Source organism: Haematobia irritans, chromosome 2, assembly GCF_050003625.1.
Source record: "Haematobia irritans isolate KBUSLIRL chromosome 2, ASM5000362v1, whole genome shotgun sequence".
Lineage (NCBI taxonomy): Eukaryota > Metazoa > Arthropoda > Insecta > Diptera > Muscidae > Haematobia > Haematobia irritans.
The window spans coordinates 85,028,812-85,045,231 of record NC_134398.1 but is presented as its reverse complement, the minus strand read 5'-3'; the positions used below and the strand labels follow the sequence as shown (position 1 = coordinate 85,045,231).

The following is a 16,420-nucleotide window of genomic DNA, read 5'->3' as shown; positions in this document are numbered from 1 at the left end:
AATTAAGTATATTTACTTGCAGATAATTCTTTGGAAGTTTATCAACTTTTGAACTATTATTGTACAATCTGTAACTACAAAAAAAGTATGCCAGATTCCAAAGATGTTCCGTCTTGTTCTGGTTTACGAATTGTCAAAACGCAAACTTTTCCTCAATCGCTAGTTTCCGAACCACAATAATATATTAAGGTGTGTACTATGTTCGGTTTCTTCACCAAAACACTAAATTAAAAGTACAAATATATTTATGAAGACGATTATATTTTGATCGAGTCTTGGCAAATAATGCATGAAAAAGAAATGATTGCAAATAGTTTTATATTTCTAAATTAGTTAATTAAAAAAAGTAACCGTGAATACAAGCTGGTTTTCAGCTTGAAAACTGAACATAGTACTCAGCTTAATACGAAATGTTTACATACTGTTCTTATGGATTAGGAAATTAAATGGAAGAAATTTCTTGGCAAAGTATGAAATGGTTCAAATTTTATTGACATTTTAAAATTTGCGTTTTGGGAATTCGTAAACCAGAACATGGGGGGTAGACTTTACAATAATGATTTTGGTATTGATTCCGAGTCAATGAAGCGGAGAATTGCAGTAATGATACCTTTAAGATACAATTTTCTTTTAGGTTTGAGTTTTGCGCACTTGAAGCATGCCCGCCTTGCATACACAAGGTCATGGGTTCGATTCCTGCTTCGACCAAACACCAAAAAGTTTTTCAGCGGTGAATTATCCCACCTCAGTAATGCTGATGACATTTCTGAGGGTTTCAAAGCTTCTCTAAGTGGCTTCACTGCAATGTGGAACGCCGTTCGGACTCGGCTATAAAACGGAGGTCCCTTGTCATTGAGCTTAACATGGAATCGGGCAGCACTGATAAGAGAGAAGTTCACCAATGTGGTATCACAACCTAACCCCTTTACTATCGATGTCCTAGGAGGACATTCGGAAACGACTCCAAACTCTATTTCCCCATTTAGTTTCGATTTATTTCTCGATGTTGTTTTAAAGAAGAGGCTTTAATCTAAATCAGCTATAAATATTTTCCATAATGGCGAACACACCCAGAGAAGGAATATGATCACCTCAAACATGTTTCAAGAGCAAAATGTTATGTTTGGATGGTGACCATGTAACATTTTTATCGCAACCATGTTATTTTCTCGGAAATTATGTATCTGTTCTCGGAAAGCATTTTTGGTGAGAAAACAACATTTTTGCGATTAACATGTTACATGGTCATCATCAAAAAAAAAAAAAAAAACTTTTGCTCTTGAAACATGGTTGAGGTGATCAAATTCCTTCTCTGCATTTTTATAAACTTATTTAACAATAAACGAAAAATACGAAATTTTTGGGACAAATTTTCTACTCTTTTTCTCCGAAGTTTTGAGACAATTTCTTTCTACTCTACTCTCTAGTAAATGGACATTCATAGAAAAATATAGCTGATATTTTTTCGGGTTATTTTTTGTATTTTTGCACACTCTTCGAAAGATATTATAAGGCAATTTGGTATTATAAGACAATTCAAGAATCAAGTTTTCAGAAAAAAATCATATAGTTCTTGATGTAATAGAGGTAGGTCTTCAAAATTAATATTTTTGTTCTACACGCTGTTATTACAAGTAAAAATACAAGAACATTTAAAGTTTTTAACATTAAGTTTATTTCGGCAGTGAAAGAGTTAATGTGCTATCAAATTCCTTTAAACCCGTTTTAACGACAATTGAAATTTCTAAATTTAAACTTCAAGCAAAAATTATGCTACGTTTCAAGTAAAAAATGAAGCATTAAAACAGTCAAGATGCAAAAAGTCATCAAATTTAAAGACAATTTTATTAATTTGAAAGAATTTTTCAGAATTATTAAAGCCAAGTCGAATTTACTCAAACAAGTTTTTCTTTCATGTAAATATACTCACTTTTAAGATGAATCACTTTATAGTAAGGACAAAATTACTACATCGAAAAGTTTATTGACTTTTTGCAGTCTTGACGACAAAATTTTTTTCGTGTAGTACGGCCAGACATAAAACATTCTTGCAGCTAAATCAGCATTAAAATAACGCTGAAAGAAGTATAAAAATTCCAAAAAAATGAACAGTTTAAAAACGATTTCGATAAACTGATCATAAAAAAGCGTTTATTTTTATTAAGTTTATATAAATTATTTTGTAATTTTATTTAAGTGCTGGAGCACACATGAAGCTGAAATAGAGCCAGTTGACATGACAGCTCCGCTAACTAGTGCCGATGAAATGAGCAGCACATTTTTGAAAACTCTATAGAGTGGGGTTGTTTTGAATTTTCTATTCATAACAGAGCTATATATAATTCGGCAAGTAACATTTTTTTCTTCAAAGTTGATTTTATATTCTTAGATTAGATGATCAAAGTTGTAAACTAAGTGAGGGGTAGAAGGCGGGATTTCCACACGCAAAAAATAATTCTTTCCTCCCAAACGAAATTTTAGACAAACAAATATCGTTTCCTATTTGCTTTTCGCTGTAATGAAGTTTGTTTGATGAAAAGTACACTGACAAAACAGTGAACCCACCAGGAAGAAAACTTTCGGTTGAATTTAGAAAATTTTGAATATTTGTAGAAAATTTTAACTAAACAGTATTACAAACGTTGGCATCACACCGATGTCATAAAAATAAGTAAATATTTTTCGAAAAATTCAAGAAAATTTATTAGACATAACTAAGGGCGTTTTCGTTTCGCAAAAAATATGTTGCCCTGGTGTTACACTACTTTTTCCCTCATTGTATTTTCGCTCAAATAATAGTGTCATTCCAAAGTTATTGTTAATTCATAATATTGTGAGGGATACAGGATTCAAAATCTATGACAGTGTCTTTAATATTTGGCAATCAATTTCGAGAATGTTGCACCTTTTTCCCCAATCGAAATCGCCATAAGTTTTTTCACTAGTTAAAGAAAATTTTGTAGTTTGAAGGAAAAACTTCAAAATTGCAAGAATGTCTGTAGTGACATATGAAGTTCATGATGGACGCATTTTTGGTAAAATTTACAAATGTAAAGAAATTCTGAACTATTTTGTGGAAGACACGAATTTAGTAAATCTTTATGCTTCATTTGAGTATATTTTTTCCTCGGGTTTAGTTAATTTAACTAACGTACACAAAAAATTATTTGAGTAAAGGAAACTTCCTCCAAACATAATAATTCCATGAACTAAAATAAAGTTAAATTGGCCTTAGTGAAATAGAGAGTTCACTTTTTTTTGAGTATATATACTTTTTGCGATAAACGTTGATGTACAAACAATTTCATAAAGACTAACTCAATTTTTTTTATTTTTATGGCTAATTGCGTCTTCCTCACATCTTTCTCAGTTCCACGAGGTATATTAAGTTTTTGCCAACTGATTAAATATTCAATGTTAACGAAACAAAAGCAAGAAAATTAGACATGAAAAATGTATACGGTAAAATTCAGTATATGCTACAAAACCTCTTGAACAGCTTTAACTACCACATTGGTGGACTTCTCTCGTATCACTGAGTGCTGCCCGATTCCATGTTAAGCTCAATGACAACGGGCCTCCTTTTTATAGCCGAGTCCGAACGGCGTTCCACATTGCAGTGAAACCACTTAGGGAAGCTTTGAAACCCTCAGAAATGTCACCAGCATTACTGAGGTGGGATAATCCACCGCTGAAAAACTTTTTGGTGTTCGGTCGAAGCAGGATTCGAACCACGGTGGCTCCCTTACACTTACTAAAACACCTCACACTTACTAAAAGCTTCCTGATTTTATGAAGCACGCCTAAAGGCGGGATTGGGCATTGGATGGTTGAGTTCTAAGCAGTAGAAGAAGTTATTTGCATTTATATATATTTAAATGTTATCTTTTGCCAGGACGGAGAATCGAACCGTGGACCAGAGAACGGCTGCGATCTACCGCAACCGACCAGTGTATTTAGTAAACACCAATATTTGCAATCTTAAAACACCAATTGGTAAAAAAATTTCAACCACCAATATCCAATGCAACCGACGACTGTCGGTGTTTGTTAGTATGAGTGTTGGTCTCTCGAAAACACCGTAATAAAGCAATTACACAAATTGGTTACCCATATCTCAGCAGTTTGGTATTCTCTAATTTGGTACTCTCTCAATTCTCTTCAGCTAATGCCAACTGCTAGTAATTGTTGTTGTTGATTGCAATCATACTTAAGTGCTACACTGGTTTTTTGTTTACCGAGCGTTGTTACGATGTCGATTGGTTTAAGATTGCAAGACACTGCATACGAACTGTTGACGTAGAATGCTTTATTTCAACTTCCAGAAAAATTATACATAATTTCATTAAAAAGAATTTCTAAATCTATGTCTACTTCGTTTAAATTTTGTATAAATGCCACAGTCGTTTTCGACAAAGTGGATTTTTAAGTAATACATACTAAAGAACAGAATAAACACATAACATTCTCCCCCCCGTGAATCAGGCTGATTCACCATCATTCGTAGCAAATACAGCTAATTTTGAAACAGGACGTCGTTTAATTCCACACGACGTCTTTACTTCGGCGGAACGTACTTGTCCATCTTTGGCTGGAAATACTTTTATAATTCGTCCCTTTAACCATTGACTTCTTGGCATTGTTGCATCCACTATGATTACAAAATCATCTATTTTCACGGGTTTTGATTTATCTCTCCATTTTGATATTTGAAGAAGTTGGGGCAGGAATTCGGTCACCCATTGTCTCCAAAAACGATCCTTTAAATTTTGGGCTATTCTCCACTGTTTGCGAAGACATAGATTTTCTTCAGAACTGGTTGGAGTTTGGGTCGAGTTTAAACACCCCAGCAAAAAATGATTAGGTGTAAGCGGTTCATCATCCTCAGAAGATAGTTGAATTTCTGTAAGAGGTCGGGAATTGATTATGTTTTCTGCTTCAATTAATAAACTATTAAGCGTCTCCAATCTGGGAGCATCATTTTGAAGCGTTTTAGACAAAATCCTCTTTATTATTCTTATAAGACGTTCCCAAGCACCTCCAGAGCTTGGATTTTCAGGGCAATTAAAAATCCATTCGATATTCTTGTTAGCAACTTCGTCGTTGATTCTGTCAATATCAATAAGCCGTTCATGTCGCTTCAAAAGTTTTTGGGCACCAATGAAGTTCGTCCCGTTGTCACTTCTTAGTCTTATGGGAATTCCTCGTCTATTAATGAAATTCCTTAGACACAAAATTAAGGCATCGGTTGACAAATCGTGTGCCAGTTCAATGTGGGCAGCTCTGACCGTTAAGCACGTAAAGACTACTGCCCACCTTTTCTCCCTTCTACGACCAATTGAGACATTGAACGGACCACAGAGGTCAACTCCTGTATACGTAAATGGTCTAACATATGGTGTTATTCGATCTGGTGGCAGCTGGCCCATTTGAGGAATTGTTGGTTTCGCTGCATCCATCCTGCAGACAGAGCAGTTTCTTCTGACTCTATTATATAAGGTCTTGATTCGTGGAATCCAGTACCTCTGACGTAATTCATTTATTGTGAGACACATATTCTGGTGATGGTTTTTGATATGATAATGTGTCATTATTAATTGTGAGACCCAATGGCTGTGAGGCAGTATTATGGGTCTGCGTGCACCATATGGCAAATAAAGTGCTTCATCAAGACGTCCTTTAACGCGTAGTAAACCATCCACATCCAGGTAAGGAACTAGCTTGTATATGGAGCTTCTTTTGGAAATTGGCTTACCATGTCTTAAGCAATTGATCTCATCTGAAAAATGTTCCAGTTGAACCCATTTACAAATTTCTCTATCTGCTTGATCAATTTCCGTGGCGATTAAATACGTGGTTTTCTTCGGCGCTAGTTTGGCAAATCGTAGTATCCATGCTACAGTCCTTTTTAATTTGATGTAGGAAGAAAATTTTTGATAATTTACCAATGAATCCTTTTGATTCGTGGATATAAGATAGTTTGGCTTAATTTCTTCTTCTAAAGAAGGGTTGCATAGCACGATATTTTTAGGCGGCCAGTAACTTTCGTTCTCTCTCAAAAATTCCGGACCTTTTATCCACAGACTTTCATTCGTGAACTTCGGTGGATAAACAGTTCTTGTACCAGAATCTGCTGGATTTTGGTTGGTTGGTACATACCTCCACTGATTTGGTTGGGAAAGATTCAAAATTTCTGCAATGCGATGGCTAACAAAGGATTTGAATCGCCTATTGGACGAATTTATCCATTGGAGAACCGTTTGGGAATCAGACCAAAAAGTTACGGATGTTATCTCACATTCATGTCCATCAACAACAGCTTTACTTAGGCGTGCTCCTAGTACAGCAGCCTGCAGTTCAAGACGCGGAATACTCATATGTTTCAGAGGAGCACATCTAATTTTTCCCATAACGAAAGAAATGTCATTTCCAATTTTAAAGTAACAGACAGCTGCATATGCCTCCTGGCTTGCATCAACAAAAACATGTAGCTGTACTTTCATGGTGGATAACGTTGGTGACAAACAGCGTTTTATATGGAAACATTCTATGTTCTTAAATTCTTTCCACCACATATCCCATTTGTTATAGATATGATTTGGAATCGGGTCATCCCAATCGATTTTAAATTTCCATGTCTCTTGAACAAGAGTTTTCGAATACAATAAAAAGTCTGCTATCAGACCATAAGGATCGAATACAGACATCGTGATTTTCAAAAGTTCACGCTTTGTTGGAGGTCGTTCCCCAACGAGAACTTCTTGGGGAAGTGAGTGGAACTTTGTTTTGAACTCGAAGACGTCTCTTGATTTGTTCCAATACATTCCCAAAATTTTGCTTGTCAATATTTGTTTTTCCATATTGACTTCTTCCATACTAGGTGAGGATTGACCGTTCATAATCTCTTCCAGGTTTTGGCTATTTGATATAAAACCTCTTAGTTCAAACCCCGCCATTGAGTGTATTTTAACGACTTGTTGAGAAATCTTGATAGCTTCGTCTTCAGTTTGAAAACTGGCCACAAAATCGTCCACGTAATGTTTCTCTAAAATAGCTGCACATGCTTCTGGATATTCATGCGCATATTCTTCTGCATTAATATTCTTTACGTATTCTGCACTACATGGGGAGCATATAGCACCAAAGGTCATGGAAGTCATTGCGTAATGTTTTATGGGCTGTTTGGTATCGCCATTTCTCCATAGAAACCTTTGCGAATGTTGGTCTTCTTTGCGGATTTTAACTTGACTAAACATTTCACGAATATCTGCGGCAACGGCAATATTTCCTTCACGAAATTTCAACAGAATTTCAAGTAAGGGCTTCACCTGCTCTGGTCCTTTTAATAGAAATGAATTCAATGACGCTCCAGAAGATTTAGCTGCAGCATCAAAAACAACACGTAATTTTTCAGGTTTTTGGGGATTGACCACCCCAAAATGTGGGAGGTACCATACAGGAGAATTTTTGTTAGAAACTTCCTCGCTGCTAAGTTCTTGGGCGTATCCTTTTTCGATATATTTTCGAATCTCATTTTTATATCTTTCTGCATAATGTACATCGTGGGACATCTTTCTTTCAGTTGCCTCTAGCCGTTTATATGCCATTTCATAACTAGGTGGCATTTTCGGTGGAAAACTTTTCCATAAGAGCCCAGTTTCAAACCGATTTCCTATCCTCTTCGTAGTTTTCTCCAATATATCTTTAGCGATTTGTTCCTCAACTGACAAAAGTGGGGGTAAACTCGGGTTTACACCAAAGTTCTCCGTTGCAAGAAATTCTTGAACAATGTTACTAAGATCATCTTCTCTTATATGCAAAACAATAGGCTGGTCAGAATCATTACCTATCGTTCCGTAGGTAAGCCATCCAAGTTTACATTGCATTGCAATCAAACATCCCGCCTGCTGGACTGTGGACGGCACTCCAAGTATGGCGTTGTCCAAACCAAGCAGCAGCATTGGGGTTACGTTCATGTAATCGTTAATCGGTAAGGTTGACAATTCAGGGTGATGTGATTTGAAAAAGGATTGCTGTGGTAAATTTAATGACTTCACTGTGTGTAAGTTCCGCAATGAGTACTTGGCTGTACCACTACCCACACCTTCAATTTCACAATTTACAAGAAAAGACTTTTCTTTGACAACCTTCTCCCCGTACCATTGTAGAGTCAGATTGGATGATTTTCCTTTTAGTCCCAAGAGACGAGCGGTATTTTCTTCAATTAAGGAAAGTGACGATCCTTCATCGAACATAGCATACACTGTAAGAGAACCAGAAGGGCCAGACAATTTTACGGGTAAAATTTTAAAAAGTTTACTCGCCTGCAACTGTTGGTGTCTGCAATTTAGCAACTGATTTGATGCATTTGCTTCGGGAAGATCGGTTTCGTCGTGAAGCGTCTTATGATGGTATAATTTGCAATTATTTATACCGCAAACTTTCTTAAACCGACATTTATTGGAGCTATGACCTTTGTACAGGCAGCAAAAGCATAGTTTCAGCTGTTTAGCATTTTTCCACCGTGAAGATAACGACATTTCTTCGGCAAATCGCTTGCATTTTGCGACTGCATGCTCACCACTGCAAATGTCACACCTAGACTTCGGATTCTTCGATTTGTCAAGCACCATCATTTGGTTTGTTTGTTGTGTAATCGGGTTAGAATTATTCGGCATCATACTTATTACTTTTGCCAAATCTGCAAGCCATGTAGAAAAGTCGCCGACATTTGGAAAAGGTCTAATATTTGCAGCTACCTTTGTCCATTCAAACTGTTGCTCTATAGGAAGCTTGGAAATCATTTCCTCTAATAAAGTTGGGCTCATAAGATGCTGTTGACATCCAGCAGACGTAAGAAATGCGACCACATTACGAACCATCGAGGAAAATGTAATAACTTGTTCCATCTTCCTTTTCGTGATGTTTGGAAATAGTTTAACTTTGTTTAATTGCGAACGTACCAATATATCCGGTCGACCGAACCGGAATTCCAATTCCTCAATTACCTTTGGTACGTCGTTGGGATATATAAGCATGGAAGAGACTGCTTCTCTCGCTGGACCACAAAGGCATTTTTGGAGACGCATCAAATTTTGCCGAAAACTGTATTTAAATGCGTCCGTTGTGTCCTTAAAATTGGCTATAAACAGTGGCCATTCGTCGGCATTGCCTGAGAATAGCGGCAAATCATACAGCTTACAAACCGAATCTGCATTCACTAAAAACTCAGGATTTGGCAAATCCTGTCCGGATACTCTCTCATTTTGTATCAATTGAGGATTTATATTACCTTGGGGTGCAGCTGCGGATTCCTCTTCTCTGTTGGCAATAACGTTTTCCTTTGCATTTTGGATATTGTTCTGGTCAATTCTGACCTCGACTTGATGGAGTTGGTTTTTCAATACTGCAATGTCGCCACGACTTGCCACAACTGCTCTTGTCAATTCTTGAAGGCCCTCCACAATGTCTTTCAGTTGGCTTTCCACAGAGGCTTCCGCAGAGACTTCCACCATCGTAGTATTAAACGCACCATCTCCAATAGGAATGGGAATGGGAGATATCGGTTCCTCCCGATTTGACCGTAAATTATATGGACGAGACATATTTTATTAAAAAACTCCAATTGAAAGCAATCACAAATTATTGGAAAAAATTGTTCCACACAAAATTGACTGCGACAAGAAAATTTAAAACTGTTGACGTAGAATGCTTTATTTCAACTTCCAGAAAAATTATACATAATTTCATTAAAAAGAATTTCTAAATCTATGTCTACTTCGTTTAAATTTTGTATAAATGCCACAGTCGTTTTCGACAAAGTGGATTTTTAAATAATACATACTAAAGAACAGAATAAACACATAACACGAACATTGTTATATATTTACTCACTGCCACCGACATTTTGTGACGAAAAAAGACACCGGTTGCAGTTCTCTGCCGTGGACCGTACAGTTAGTAAGCCAACACACTATCTACGGGTCTACGTAGCTGTTATTATCATCAACAGACAATTATCGCTATAGCCATTAACGCGTAAGCAACGCACACAGTTCAGCAGTTATATTTATAGAGCATAGTTTTGGGCGCCCATGAACCGATATAAAGAAGCTTTTTAACAGAAACATGCCTCTATTAAAAACTTTATGTCACAAAAGAACTGTGCTTGATATAAACGAAATGGACTGAGATTTTGGAGCAAAAATATTTTTTTATTGGAATAATTAAAAATTTGCAACAAATAATTTTTTAGTTACAAAAGTTTGAAATTTTCGAAGCCATTCATAAACCTCTAAAAAAAAAGAAAAAAAGATACACGTTTCCAAACGGGTTTTTTCTTTGCGTTCATATTTTACTTCTTGTACTCATTCGAATAATGGTGGTGAAAAACTACAGAATTTATTTTTTAAATCAATATAATATTTTATCATTTTATTGCAAAGTTACACCAGATGTTTTGGATTTCTATATAACTTACACGAAATTTGTTCAAATCCAGAATTTTAAGTAGCCTGCTTCGACGAGGGGTTTTCAGAGGAAACTATTATATTTTATGCATGGTGGATTCGGCCCAGCTGAACTGTATATACTTGTTTTTATAAAAAAAAAAAACGTGATAAAATAGTTGAAATTTGGTGGATAGAATAAGTAATGAAAATGTTCTTTTTGGATCTGGAAGTGGTGCAAAATTGACTCAGAAGCGATGAATTTAATATGGGCTTGTCATAGGACGGAAGTCCTCCATTTCGACAGCCGTTGCACTGAATTTGAATTACTTTATTAGGTGTGATCCGAATTCAATGTTTTGGATGTAAATTAAAAAATTCTGTGATATTTTGTCAAATAAATTATTTTTATAATTTTTTATAATTTTGGATGTAAATTAAAAAATTCTGTGATATTTTGTTAAATAAATTATTTTTATAATTTTGTATAATTTTTAATGAATTCTAACATTTGGCCTCAAATATTTTCATTTTTTGCATTTTTTCGACAAAATTTAAATGATTTGTACCATTTTATGAATTCTTACTCTGTTTTTAACCTACACTCAAAAAAAAAGTGAACTCTCTATTTCACTAAAGCCAATTTAACTTTATTTTAGTTCATGGAATTATTATGTTTGGAGGAAGTTTCCTTTACTCAAATAATTTTTTGTTTACCTTAGTTAAATTAACTAAAACCGAGGAAAAAAATGAAGCATAATGATTAACTAAATTCGTACCTTCCACAAAATAGTTCAGAATTTCTTTAAATTTGTAAATTTTACCAAAAATGCGTCCATCATGAACTTCGTATATCACTAAAGACATTCTTGCAATTTTGAACTCCAAGTTTTTGCTTCAAACTACAAAATTTTCTTTAACAAGTGAAAAAACTTAGTTATGTCTAAAAAATTTTCTTGAATTTGTCGAAAAATATTTACTTATTTTTATGACATCGGCGTGATGCCAACGTTTGTAATACTGTTTAGTTAAAATTTTCTACAAATGTTCAAAATTTTCTAAAATTAACCGAAACTTTTCTTCCTGGTGGGTTCACTGTTTTTTCAGTGTATTTGAAACAAAAAAAGTTAAAATTACCCATTAAAAATATGAAAAAACTAAGTTCTAAAAAATTGATTTAAAAGAGCTTCCTGGGTAGTTAAAATAAAGAATATCATTGGGAGTGCATCTTCTGGAAGTACTTTTAAAGTTGTGCCTTTGGAAGAACTTCCAATTTTTTTCTGGGTAAGAAAACTGCCAAAATATAGTTTGTGGCTATATACAAAAAATAAATGCTAAAATTAGCTGCAAAAATGCTTATATGGTCACACTGACTGTATTCGTTTTCATTGTTGCAAAGAAAAATGCGCAATGAGAATTAGCGCTCGTCTCTTACACTCTTTTATTATAACGATAGAAACAAGAGTGGTAATGGTATGTTTTCTCTTGCCAACTCACGGCTCTCCGTTGTATGTTTTTGCCGCGCCACTTGCTTGTGCCTCGTGTTTCGTAAATATTTTTGTGATGGTTTTGTTTTCGTTTGCCCAATCTCTGTCGGGTCATTGTTGTCAACAACACGGATTTCCCTCTGGCTGAGACCGTCATTCCGCATAGCGACGATTAATGGCATTTGAAATAAAAATAAAACTTAATATTTTCGGATTTAAGTGAGCATAATTTACATAATTGTCTATGTGTGTGTGTGTATGTGACCAAGTCTATCGAGAATTAGAAGAAGTGAACCAAAAAAGTGAATGCGGCAATACCAAAACACCTCAAACCAGCAACTGTAATGGCTCTGAGTTATATAAACAGAAAACACAGAAAGACGAGTCACTATATGTATTGCATGTGCGTGAGTAGTGACGTTTATTGAGACGGGGAGGAGGGTGCGTGTCTGCCCTTTTATGTGGAGGTGGGTGTCATTTTCCATTTCTGAAAGTTGTGAAAAAGTGTCTGTGTCCCACAAAAGTAAAGTAAACAGCAAGATAGGTACACGCTGTTGGATTGTCGACCAACATTTGAAAAAATTCACCGATTTCCCCCAAGGTAAGAAAGAGTGCCATTGTTCTTGTCCGCTCATTCTCACATCTGAGTTACACGGAAACTTTCACCGAAAAAAAAACTTACCCAAAACAAAAGCCACTTTTGCAAAAAAAAAAAGCAAAAACCGCAAATACATCGCATATGCAAAGGAATTCCTTACACTGAACACAATATTCTTTCCTAGTGCCGATATAAAATAGTTGAATTTATAAAGAAAAATTTGTTGTTTTTGGCGTTTTAGTCGAACGAAAGTGTTGGTTTCGGATATGAGAATTGTCTGCTGAGAAAGGGAAAAGCTATTTTAAGGCTTTATTATACTGGGGAGATATCAATACAATAAAAACATACTTAATACGAACACGACTTTCATTCACGCAGAGAAGGAATATGGTCACCTCAAATATGTTTTAAGAGCAAAATGTTATTTTTGGAAGGGGAACATGGTTTTATTTTATCAATTTTTGGAGCATTATATTTTTGCACTTACATATATTGTGGTTAAACAGTTAAGCCCGAAACATATTTTGTTTTCATATGAAAACCATATTTTTCTATCCGTGTAGTAAATTAATTATTTTTTTTTTTAATTTAATTAATTTTCGAGTGTATTCATGATTTTGTGATGATGTATGAGGTGATATTTATGAATTTAGATTTATAAAAATATATCCAAATGCTTTCATTATACAATTCCAGTTAACATGCTGGTTATGAAAAAGGTCCATAAATAGCGTTTCGATGAATGAATGCCCTTATTAAGCGAATGAAATTGAAAGTGTTCCTCCATGTGAGGAATACCACGCAGTTCGCATGTTAACAAATTTTGCAATTGTCCAACCGACAGATATATTCATATATTTAATTTGGATATTTGTAATCAGATTCGGCAATAATATGATATTTGTGAGATGAAATATCACTAGGAAAATTTCTATTTGATCTTTTTGATACCCTCAAAAATCTTTACACAGATCGAATAATGTACACCCAGAGAAGGAATATGATCACCTCAAACATGTTTTAAGAGCAAAATGTAATTTTTGGATGGTGACCATGTAACATGGTTTTCGCAACCATGTTATTTTCTCGGAAATCATGTATCTAAATTCGGCAAGCAGGTTATATTTGATGAGAAAATAACATTTTAGTGACAAACATGTTACGTGGTCACCACACAAAAATAACATTTTGCTCTTGAAACATGTTTGAGGTGATCATATTCCTTCTCTGCGTGTACTTTCTGTTGATTGTGCCCATTAAATTTTTAATAAAAATTAAACATTTTTTATCTGATTTACGGCCATTTTCATGTATCTCCGTTAGACTTTAACTCCCAGTTAACAGAAAGTAAAATCGAAATATCTTTTCTCCGGATAACTTTAACTGAAACATTTTTAGCAGTTAAGTTCCTAACTGGCATATGGAATATATAGACAAGATGACAGACATGTCCATAGTATGGTTTAAAAGTTCGTTAGCTAACGTAGTACTAACGGAGCTTTCTGAAAATGGTATCAATTATTTTTGTTTTAATTAAAAAAGTTTTCAGCTTAAACCAATCTTTTAATTGAAAATGTTTTGGTGATATTTTTTTGTGTGTATGGAAATTACTTTTCAAAAATTCTTTGTCAGGGCATAATCCACTGCAGTTGGTACATCTGACAAACAAATCGGAGTGATTCTATAATTGAAATACCAAAATACCTTCCTCCCTAACGAAAATTGCTATATAATTTTTAATTTTATTTTATTTTTCTCGCTAATTTCATCTTCCCTACATCTCTCACTTCAACATGATTTATTTAGGTCTCACCATACAACGAATGTAGATGCAAATATCAGATGTTTATAAATTTTTCCTTTTACCCGGATGGAAATACAACCAACGGGTCATGTAGCTTTTATCAAAGACAACAAACGCACATTGATAAGAGAGAAGTTCACCATTTTTGGTATAATAATGGCCTGAATAGTCTAAATAAGACCAAAGCGACGGATTGCAATCATACGTAACCTAACTTAACCTACGCGGTCTCGCATACCTTGAATAACCTGCAAAATCCATACAACACCAAAAAAAAAAAAGTGAACCCACCGTGGAAGAAAATATAGGTTTATTTTAGAAAATTTTAACTAAAATAGTTTTCTAATTGCAACATGTTATAAATAAGTTAATACTTTTTGTCAAACTGAAGAAATTTTTTTTTTAAATATTTAATTTTTTCTGTTGTTTAAGAAAATTTCATATGTTGAAAGAAAAAATTGGATTTAAAAATTGTTCAAATGTCTTTAGCGCTATACGAAGTTCAAGACAGGTACAATTTTAGTAAACTTTACTCATTTGAGTGACTTATGAACTCAATTTAAGCAAACTTCTGCCATTTTAGGAAAATATGAACTATTTTATTTTGTAGTAAAATTGTGCACTATATTTGTATACAACTTTTTTTTTCTTATTTTTAGTTCACGTCATTAAAGTTAGGAAAAAATTATTCAAATAAGGAACATTTACTCACATTGTGCAAAATTTAACTAAAATCAACTAACCTTCATGAACTAAAATAAAGTTCAGTTGGCATTGGAGCCCCTTTTTTCTGGGTGAACGGGACTCAAAAGGCTATGCAAAACTAGTTTTCCAAAATTGCAAATTTTTTTTTTTTTAATATTCACTTTTATTACGACTGAGTTTAACTCATCTAGTAACTTATAGATAATTTACAATATAGTACTAGTAAGTTAATCTAGTATTAAGATATATAGTTGAGAAATAGTACATTAACTACACTCTAATTTAAGTTAATTTCATTAGCTGACTAAGTCCATTGGAGTAGTCCGTTTGATACTTCTTCCAATGGAATAACTGGTAAAGATTTCGTTCAGTTCAGAATTTGAATGATGCTGAAGCTTGGTGGCATGTATTCTAGCATGGAGAGAGATTTCATCTGCTATAGTTCTCACTCCTAAATCACGATGTAAATCACTGTTTCTAATGTACCAGGGTGCGTTAACAATAGTACGTAATATCAAGTTCTGAGTCTTCTGTATGGTATCTATTTCTTTCTTTGCAGCACAGCCCCACAGCTGTATACCGTAACTCCATATTGGTTTTATTACTTGGTTGTATATAAGCATTTTATTTTTCAATGATATCCTGTTGTCGACAAACATCCAGTACAATTGACTGAATTTTAGTTTGATTTTTTTATTCTTTTTCTTCACGTGTTCCTTCCATCTTATTTTAGCGTCCAGTGTCATGCCCAAGTATTTAGCGGTGTTTGCGAATGGAACTATTGAACCATTAAGATACAATGGAATACATTTGGTGTCTTTGTTAGAAAATACCATATGAATAGATTTGTTTTCATTTATGTTCATCCTCCATTTATTTATCCAATCCATGAGAGTGGATAGAACGTGTTGGAGCTTTTTGGTAGCTTCCATTTCTGTTTTAGCAACGGCAAGAACTGCCGTGTCATCAGCAAACGTAGCAATTGTTGCTTCAGGTGGATTTGGAATGTCCCTGGTATATAGGAGGTACAGAACTGGCCCTAGGATACTTCCCTGTGGCACACCTGCTTTTATTGGACGAAGTGTGGAGTGTACGTTTTCGATTTTCACTCTAAAGTGGCGGTATTTTAAATATGATTCTAGTAATTCATAGTATTCAATTGGGAGATCATTGTATAGTTTACAAAGGAGACCATCATACCAGACTTTGTCAAATGCTTGCCCAATGTCCAAAAATATTGCGGAACAAACACTTTTGTTTTCAGTAGCTCTTTCTGCTACATCAACGATACGGTGTACTTGTTGAATTGTTGACTGCTCAGTTCTAAAACCAAATTAATGGTTTGGAATAAGACATCTTCTATTAATAATAGGCTGTA

General features: G+C 34.6%; 2 protein-coding genes across 4 annotated transcripts in view; one reads left to right on the top strand and one right to left on the bottom strand.

The window, feature by feature from the left end:
- The window catches only part of Oatp30B (Organic anion transporting polypeptide 30B), a 173,191-nt gene that overhangs the window by 22,164 nt on the left and 134,607 nt on the right, over window positions 1–16,420 (top strand). The gene's annotated exons all lie outside the window — the stretch shown is intronic.
- Window positions 4,482–9,515, bottom strand: LOC142224719 (uncharacterized). The gene has a single exon (XM_075294506.1). It carries the CDS (start codon window positions 9,513–9,515, stop codon window positions 4,482–4,484), a length of 5,034 nt encoding a protein of 1,677 aa, XP_075150621.1.